The sequence below is a fragment of the Corvus cornix genome, chromosome 2 (assembly GCF_000738735.6).
Source record: "Corvus cornix cornix isolate S_Up_H32 chromosome 2, ASM73873v5, whole genome shotgun sequence".
Classification (NCBI taxonomy): Eukaryota; Metazoa; Chordata; class Aves; order Passeriformes; family Corvidae; genus Corvus; species Corvus cornix.
In genome coordinates this window covers 23037206-23046964 of record NC_046333.1, presented here as the reverse complement: position 1 = coordinate 23046964, position 9759 = coordinate 23037206, and the positions used below count along the sequence as shown (strand labels likewise).

At 38.2% G+C, this 9759-nt stretch overlaps 1 protein-coding gene across 8 annotated transcripts in view; it reads right to left on the bottom strand.

Annotated features, from left to right (window-relative positions):
* The window catches only part of LRRFIP2 (LRR binding FLII interacting protein 2), a 62561-nt gene that overhangs the window by 11855 nt on the left and 40947 nt on the right, over positions 1-9759 (bottom strand). For 5 of the 8 annotated variants that reach the window (XM_039549407.1, XM_039549403.1, XM_039549406.1 and 2 more), the window contains exons 6-8: positions 9477-9548; positions 1796-1966; positions 1406-1498 (exon numbers count right to left, since the gene is read on the bottom strand). In XM_039549407.1, coding sequence (XP_039405341.1) covers positions 1406-1498; positions 1796-1966; positions 9477-9548 — 336 coding nt within the window. The remainder of the gene's footprint in view (positions 1-1405; positions 1499-1795; positions 1967-9476; positions 9549-9759) is intronic. The other 3 variants (XM_039549405.1, XM_039549408.1, XM_039549410.1) reach the window with 1 other exon arrangement.

The following is a 9759-nucleotide window of genomic DNA, read 5'->3' as shown; positions in this document are numbered from 1 at the left end:
CAATTTTTTCCCTCTTAATGAGTGAACTTGATTTTACATCTGGGAATGAAGACAATGTCTTTCTGCAAAAAGCTACATGGCTTCAGCTAGATTTCCTGTTAGTGTTAATAGATGAGGAAACGACAGAAATAAGTGGTAAATACAGGTCAAACCTTCAAAGGAACTGGATATATTTGTGAATACTTGACGCATGCTACATTCTACCAAAGCAAACGTTCCAGACACATCTGCTCTATATTCTTGGTTCATATACTTAAACCAAGTACCAAAACCCCAAAAAAGAACATGCGAAGTTGTTCTTTAATTCTCAGCGAAGTCAAAGATAACTCAGAGCAAGCAACAGAGCTACAACAGAATTTTTAAAGGTTTTTTGCTTGTCAGCATTTATCTGACTCAAAATGCTGATACTTAGGGTAATCTTAATCCTTTTCTTCTGCTAGTAAGTCATACCAACTCCAGTTCATGAAGCATAATACTTCCAAAACAGAACTGGGACTTTTCAGAAACCTTTTGGAGTTACAGTACTACCCCCTAGAGAGCACAAGAGTATAGTGAAGAAATAAAGGATCAATGACTATTACACAGCTTTTGAAAATGACAGTGGAAACTTCGGCTTATACACTTAATGATCATCAATTTTTACTGAAATGAAGAGACAGTGGGAAAATTATGTAATAATTGAACTACAACTTCCAACTAAAATCATTGGGAAATGGACACCCACATACTGTTGACAAGATATATTTATATGTATGTATATATATATTTCTTTGTGGACCATTTTAAAATTAAGACTGATAATAACTCTGGGATTTCAGGGTGGGTGGGTTTGTTTCCAGAATAAAAGGGAAAAGGGGAAAAAGAACAGGGTGAGAGGGGAAAAGAACATACTGCACACCCAGCAACATGGTTTCGACCCAATAACATGCTGACCACTATTGCTGTGTACTATGCTTGACTGGTAGGCAAACAAATATTCACTACGGCAAACTTCAGTGGTTGATATAAAAATCTGAAATAACTGAAATGGAAACTTCTGGGAAAAGAAAGAATAACATTTGGTATTATCCACACATCAGAACTTCTAGCTATGGAAAAACATTTTTGGCCACACAAATATTACTTCTGCCCTCACAGCAAAGAAATATATAAGGAACATTCATGAGAGAACCACAATTCTCACAAGAATTAAAGGTTTTACAAGGTGTAATACATTTGAAAACCTTGCAGAGACATTCTCATAAATTTAGGAGGATCAGTAGCTTAAATTCTACCCACTAAAACAAGATAAATTCTTTCTTAAAAATGCAAGATTATGTTTAATCCTATTTTCTGTATGATTCTCATTCAAATCTTACACGATATTTATTTGCACAGGTTCTATCATACACTCATATGAACATACCTCTATCAATTCATCCCTCTGTCGAAGGCCCTCTTTAAATTCATCCAGCTTATGCTGCAGAACACTGCAGGTGTGTTTCTGTCTTTCCAATTCCTGTATTAAATAAATCCATTATTTATATTTATTTTGAGTTATGTAAGAGATTACTGCAAGGATTTGAGAAATTATACCTACCAAGCAGTTAAAAAAAATCACTGTATCACTGAAGTGGTCTAGATAAGTTGTCCAGAATACTTACTACACAGAAGATTTTATTTAATAAACTGTAGAGAGAAAAGATGCCATAAAGACTTAAGCCCAATACTAACAAGTAAAGCTACTCTGAATGTTTACAGCTGTTCTTACTAAGTAGTCCAGATTTCTGTAGTTTATAATTAGAAAAAAAAATACCTTTGACTTCTCTTCAGTCTCCCTATAGAACTCTGCTATCTGTTCTTCTTTCTCCTCAATAACATCCTTTAAAGTATCCACTTGGTAAACCAAGTTGTTTTTCTCATTGTCTAGTTGAGCATTTGAAACCATAGCTTTCTTGTACTTCTCTTCAACTTCAGCTAGTGAATCCTACAGATAGCAGAAAAGTTTACGTTAGTCTAACTTTTCGATGCATTGTTATAATGTTAAAATACCACCATAATGTTAAAGAATGAGATGTTAAGACGGTTAAATTATGCAACCATTTTTGTTTCTGAAATACATTCTTTAGAGATACCAAGTCACAGTTCAGATCCATTATTCAATTTATGTCATACACAACAATGAAAAGTTATCACTACAAAAGCATGAAAAATACAAGATAATATTCCACTCTCATTTTCTACTCTGCCACATTCAGCACAACTCACGGGGATACAGCAGTAATATCACAGCTTCACCTTCTAGTGAATACAACGTATCTAGTAGTAATATCACATATTCTCAAGGCATGCATGAGAAAACAGTTCAGAATGAGGCAACAAATCTGAGAGGACTTGGACAATTAAATCAGTAAAAGAGATCACAAAAATAATTCCAAGAGTAGCTTTAACTTAATGCTCATTATTTAAGTAGTGTCCTATGACCTTAGATTCAAAATTTTAAGATAGCCACATTATTCCAATAATAAGGATTTGCTATGTTAACAGATATTTTATCTTTGGTTTTTTTACTAAGATTCTTTTTAAAAGCATGTAAAGATTCACATACTTGATTTTCCACTTAAAGGTGTATATATACCTTGCTATATAGCCTCTTACACAAATCTCCCCCATTTACCATTTTATCCTATTTTTAGTTCTATATGGGTTTTTTTCTCAGAACTGTAACAAATGTCAACCATTTAAATACTTAGAACAACTATCACTCCAGGCACTTTTAAGCATGCCATTATTTCAATATGCATTACATGGGGGTTGGGACTTCTCATGGTTTAGTATAGTTTGGGTTTTTTGTTAGAGATCTTCATCAGCCACGGAAGTGATTCTTTGCAAAGAGGTGCTTACAGCTTCCTCTAGACTTGACAGAACCAATCAGCTGGCTAGTTTGAATATTGGCAACTTTTTAAACCCACTTAAGAAGCTTGACACGCCTCTGTGATCCACATTTAAGAACGAACAAAACCCGGGAAAGCTCTCTTGCTTCCAGCTTTTGGACAGGTAACTGGGGGGCCTCTGCAGCCCAGCGGGGCCGGGCCGGGCCCTGCTCGGCCCGGGCCAGGCCGAGAGACAGTTATCCTGGAGCCGTGGGGCCCTGTTCCACCCACAGCCCCTCAGTGCGGGCCAGCCCCACAGCTCTGCTCCATGCAGGCAGCGCGGCACGCTTTCCCCCCCTCCAGTGTGGCCGAAGATTCATCTGAGGCCGCTGCCCGGAAAAGATCATGTGACCAAGAGCGATAAGCGAATTCCAGCTGCGGGGCCGGCTGACATTAACCCTTTGTTAGTGCTGTTAAGTTTCCTCCAGAACAGATGAAGCCTGCAGAGATCAATCCTCTCCTGAGTCAGAGGAAGAGGGAAGGTGGAGGCAAGTGAAGAGAACACCACAGAGACACCAAAGTCAGTGAGGAAGGAAGAACTGAAACCCTGAGGGAGGAGAAAGAGGAGATGCTTCAAGCCTAGAAGCTGACATTCTGTTGTAAAGCTATGGTGATGGACTATGATACATCAGAGTACCCGCTGTAATTTCATGAAGCATGGGGGTTGGAGCGTTCAAATTGCAATTGTGAGCAAAAGTACCTGTGCTGAAACAAGCAAATGACTGTAATTGTGAGCAAAAGTACCTGTGCTGAAATAAGCAAATGTTGAAGTAGCTGTAATTTGATGAGAAGCTTGAACAGAGAGATGAAAATTATGAGGACCCTTTCTCCCATGGAGGGAGAAGACCTCTGTTCCTGGAGATGAAGATGCTCCCAGAGATAGGTGAAGAGAACCTTCGCCTCTGAACAGCTCATCCTTAAAATGATCCATTAGCTCAAGATTGGATCCTTGAAAACAGTTGTGGGGAAAGCTGTAAGTCAAGGGAAGGGACTTTCATGTCTGAGCAGAGAACCAACCCGGGCGGCTGTCTCGCTGTGACATTGAAGCCATGAGAGAACTTCTTGTGGAGATGTCTCCATAGCATGAGCAAGAGAGACTCCTCTCCCTAAGTGAACTGGAAAAGGTTATTATAGAGGTGGTAAACTGACTGAAAATCTCAAGGGTTGTCTTTTTACGTTGTCAGTGGGAGAAGGGAGAAAGGTGGGGGGAGAAGTGTTCTGAAGGTTTAGTCTGACTTTTTTTCTTTCTTTGAGGTCTGTTAATAAACTTCTTTATATTCTTTTAAGTTTTGTCCCTGCTTTGCTTTCTCCTAATTCTTATCTCACAGAAGGAAGGAAGTAATGGATATTTTGAACCAAACCTCTATACTTAATTGGTGTTTCTGCCCAGTTTCCGAACTGAACCCGCTACAGGACTATATGATCTTGAAGGTCCATTGCAACCCCTTAACATTCCATTATTTAAAAATAATAAAAATTGATTTTTAGAGTCCTAATTATAGAATTGGAACAGAACTATTAAGCCAATACCTGGACAAAGTAGATCTATGCCCTACTACAAATCTCCTTGTACTTCATGTAATCTGTTCCTTGAAGGTATAAGTAGCATTATCTCCATTTTTAATTATTTGTGTTATGACAGTAGAAGCACTTGCACAGAAAGGGCATGAAGCTTGGGTTTTCTGGAAAACATAACACTAAAACTAAGATGTTAAGAGAGAAGGTGCCAACAATCTAAGTTTTCTAAGAAAATACTGAAGACTGCTATCTGTTAAACAGTAAAATTATGCAATCATTTTTGCTTTGGAATTACAGTCATGTCTTCTCTTTAGAAATACCAAGTCACAGTTCAATATTCTGCTATAAGAAAGTAAAAAACATCCCTATCCACAAACCCTATTTCATGTTGTAAATCTCCAGTCTGGGAAAGCTGTCCCTAGAGTAGGTATTTTACCTTTTATAATTTTACCATAATCACATGTATTTATACATTTCTATTCTGTTCACTGAATTCTGGAATTTTCTGCTGGTGAAATGCAGTTTTTTGAAACCCCAGAAAAAATAACTACTGATCAGAAGAGACAAAACAGTGTAAGTTGTGAAAATATAAGAAAATACCATTATCATCTGGGTAGTAGCAAACAGCAAAGATGACTCAGGATAAGAAAAAAGAAAAAAATGAAAAAATATAAATGTAAGTGCATGCAAGTAATTCTGAAGATTAAAACCAGAGAAAACATTTTTTTTTGAGATGCTGTAAATATGACAAATCTTGTAAAGATTGGCAAAACAAAATACTATAGACAGCAAACCTAAAGATTTTCAAAGAATAATCCAGTTTAGAGTAAAAAAAAGGAAAATATTAGGATTATAATGAATGCTATAGTAATTTCACAGGGAAATATGAAATTTAACAACAAAAAAATGCAACTAGGAACAAAAGTCCGATTTGATTATTTCTGTGAATGTGGTGACTGGAGTCGTGTAGTAATTTAGGTTGGCAGAGATCTCAGAATGTCATCTGGTCCAATCTCCTAACTAAAGAGGGTCAACCAAGATAAGGCTGGTCACAGCTCATCTCCATTTTAAGTATCTCCAGAAATCTAGACTGCAGATGGTCAACCTTGCTGGATGACCTGCACCAGTGTTTACTTTCCTTGTGAAAACTCTTTTTTCTAATTGGAATTTCTACTCTTACAACACAACTTTTGTCTGTTGCATATTTCCCTTGCAAAGAAGTCTGCCCTCTATTCGCCACAGCCTCCTATCAGACACGCTGAAAACAGCAACAATATTGCCAACAACTCCTCCCAGATTTATCAATGTCTATTTTCTCAGCCTCTTACTGTATACCACATGTTCCAGGATTCCAGCCTTAAAGACAAGACTAGGTTGGGGTTTAAAACATTGTATTAGAATGTCATTAATCAAAAAAGTAATGGCAGGGAAAGAGGAGGGTGAATCTGCAGTTACAGAAGAGGAATAAATTGATTTGGATACTAAAGAGTGAAAACTGCTTCTGAGAGAAGCTAAGTTATGTCTAAGTCTCTAACAGGTTAAAAAACCTGAAACATTGCAAAGAATTCTTTGCAACTGTCTTCTTTTCAAGTATTATACATGTTCCCCATGGTTCAAGAATTCCACGTAGTTTCACGAAGTCTTCCAGTTTGACTTGAAATAATTTCTGAAACACTTGAAGGAGGCTGTAGGATTTTTAAGGAAGAAGCAGTGGGAATGGGATGGAATGAAAATAGATAAGGCTCTGCATATAACCTAAAGATATGAAGAAATACCACCCACAACTTTTCAGTAAATCAAAGTGCTATAAAAATTAGCTTGCTTGGCTAGAACAAGATGATTCAAGCCAATAGATATCAAGAGAGTGCATTGTTAACAGCATAAAAGAAAAATTTTGAGGAAAGAAACAGTATTCCTTTCCAGTCGATGCAAAGAAATATACAAAGAAGCAACAAAATTGAATCAAACTGAGATAGGAAAAGATTTGAAGACCTAACTAAACCAGAACTAGCCACATTAGAGTTTATTCTGCTGACACCCAGCATATTTGTAGCCAGGTAAAACCCACACTTTTATCAGCATAAGGGCAACCAGAGAACTCACAAGGTAGTGTGATTACAAATCCCCATTAGTCAACTACTGGAAAAAACCCAACCAACCAACCAAAAACCCCAACATTTAAACATAGTGTAAATGCAGGTATCCTAGTAACTCTCCTATAACATACAAAAGACAAAACTGATCAAGTACAAGTTGAGAAAAAGGCAGTACCTTCCTAATTAAAAAAAAGGTTCCCTAAAGAATCTCTATGGAATGAGAATTAACTTAGGAACATATTACTCAGTATTAGCAATACCATCAAAATGCAGTTCAATTCTGAAAGCCAAGCATAGATGAAGATCTTACTATTGCACACTGCGCTCTTTGGTAACTAATGGATTACAATAAATAATAATCCATTAGCCATGAGTCAGAACAGTAGTCATGAGATGCTGACAAACACATAAAGGTGTGAGAGTTAGATCTGTGGTGATGCGATACCTTTATTGTATTTTTATATAAGTTTTCTGTACCCCAGTGGTTCATCCCTACCTTCCCCACTCCTATTCCCAGTCGGTTTGCCCCTGACCCAAGCCGCTCCCCTGGTGCTCCCTACATGGTTGTTCTCCTCCCCTTGTTCTAGCTCTTTCCCTATCAATCACCCAAACCCCTCCTGTTGTTCCCAAAGGTTCAGTGTCCATCACCTGAAACCTCCCAGTTTACCCTTATATGGTCCCCATCAATCCCCCGAGACCCTACCCCTCTAGATACCTCCCCCTTTGGAAATCCCCTAAACCTCAATGTCCCATTGGGGCATGTGATCCCTTTCCCTCCTCCCCTTGAGGCTATTGGCCCAAGGAAATGTCTATCCTCGTCCATATCCCTCCCTTAGAGATTTCTATTGGTCCCCAGTTAAGCCACCCCCATTGTAACACCTCCCTTTATAAGAGGTCCCCTGGAGCTGTTTGGGGCTTGTCTCCTGGGAGTTGCTTCCCATAAGCTTGGATTACCCCGTGTGGGACGCCTCCTTGCTACTTTTTATCCTCTCCCTCCTCCGGACTGCTGACAGCCACTGTGCCTGGGGCTTCAGCTCCCCTGGGCAGAGCTGAACTCCTGAGGAGCAGCTTTAAAGCCGAGAGCCTCCAGCTGCTCCCCAGTCCTATCGCACACTGCAGGGGCTAGCCAGGGCAGTGGTCAGTGGTGGTCATTGCGACATAGATCCATTCTGAAGATATGAAGCAGTTTCACATTACACTCCATCTGTGTCTCATATGTCTATGTCTAATAATCTTATAATCTACTACTCTTTGAAGTCCTTTTAATAGTCATATGGCAATATAACTAAACCAAAACATACTTCATCTGAGCCTATTGCTATTAGGTTGAAAGTTACTTTTAAAGGTAAAGTTATTCTTTAAAGAGGTAATATTTTTGCTACTCTAAACAGTTCATATTACATATTTTCCCCTTTATATAATCTAATAAATTGTTAAATTGAAGAAATTCAAGGAAGCTGATAAATACATCACTGTTACATGCTCTAATACAAGAAGCATTCATTCAATTCAGTCTCTCTATTGATATAAAACAAATATGAAAAGTTCTCCTTAGTTTTACATGAAACAATTCACAATTAGACAACAGGAAAGAGAACAGAACAAATATCCTGAACAAGATTTGTAAGCCCCATAACTTGTTGAATTCCATTTCCCTTCAATACAAAACAGTGAAAAGTATGATTATTTTAAATTTACTATGCTATTAATTGTGTGGAAATGTATAAAAGAAACACCTACATACTAGTTTAAACAAGTCAAAATACAGACAAATCTCACATGGAAGACTACACCTAGTCCAGGTAGTTCAGTGTGCTGCTGCAGTGCAAACTGCAGATTGCACCCTGTGTATGGGGAAATGGCTGGAGTTCCCAGCAAGAGCAGTGATCTGGCACTGACCCCTTTGCACAACAAAGGGCATGGGAACCTGTGGCACCAGCCAGGTGACCGGCCACTCAGAGATACAGCAGGAGCCAACAGCTCAGCAGGAAGACCCCAGACTACTGTGTGCATGGACTGCGGATACGAAAGTCCAGGGACCGTTTGGTTCAGGGTCCCTCCTTGGCAGCACCCAGCTTGATCTCGAGTTGCTTATGTGTGACTGTGCCATGATTGAAGTACTTAGAGAGAAATCAGACGTCTGAGGCTCTGTTATGGGAAACCTGTGGCTGAGTCAAGGAGACCTTGACTGACAGTGTGAGAATGGTGTGTGTAGCCAGTCTAGCGCAGCACCCATTCACTCACTGGGTGACTCACAGGGGTTTCACTCCCAGCAGTGAAAGTCTGGGGTGGTGGGGATGTGACTACCACAGTGCATGCTAGATTGTCAGACAGGAAAGTTTTCTTAGCACTCATTAACCTAATGCTGAAAAAAACAACCTGTGGTTTAGAGAAAATAATGGGAATATAAACCACAAGTATAAATAGAAGTTATTTTTTAATGGTAAAGAATTAAAACAAAATTAATTTTCTCCTGCAAGCAATATGCCTGCCCAAATTATTGCAGTACATCTTTCAAAATTATTATTTTGGTTTTGCTTTATAATATGAAGTATTTGCTGAAAGTTGGAAGACTAATTCTTAAGTTCCTTGCTGTAATTATCTCCCATTTCTTTGTTCCCCATTTGATACCTAGTAATTATTTTGTGTATCTGTTTATTTGCTAACAAACCTCTAAAAATATAAACTGAGTATCTCATTATCTTATCAGATAACACCTATATACATAAAAATATCAAAGTTTAATACTTCTAACATTAATGAAACAATGAACATATGCAATCTCATGTACATTTTAACCTGATGCTCTTCATGCATTAAAAATTAGAGACATGCTTTAAAGAAATTTTAAAATTTGTTAGTGAAGCCACTGTATGTTAGTGAAACCAGTGATAACTCCATTACCCAGAAACACCCATTCAGAATGCATGCTTGGGAGGAGCCCTGATACCTTTAATTCTTTAAGTCCCTGCATGTATCTCCCTTCTACATCATGTATCTGGTCCTTAAGATCATAGATATCCTGCAGGACATAGGAATGAACCATTGCATAAGAAGTATGGGGAAATAATTTAAAGTCAAAAAAGCATTAAAGGGTTTACATGCACTTCTGTCAAATGACAAAGCCTGCAACAATTCCCAGAAATTATAATTAATTCACAGCAACTTGATGGAAATCAAGGGTTTTTTTATAACCCTGACTCCAAGCAATCTCAAATAGGTCAGAATTGTTT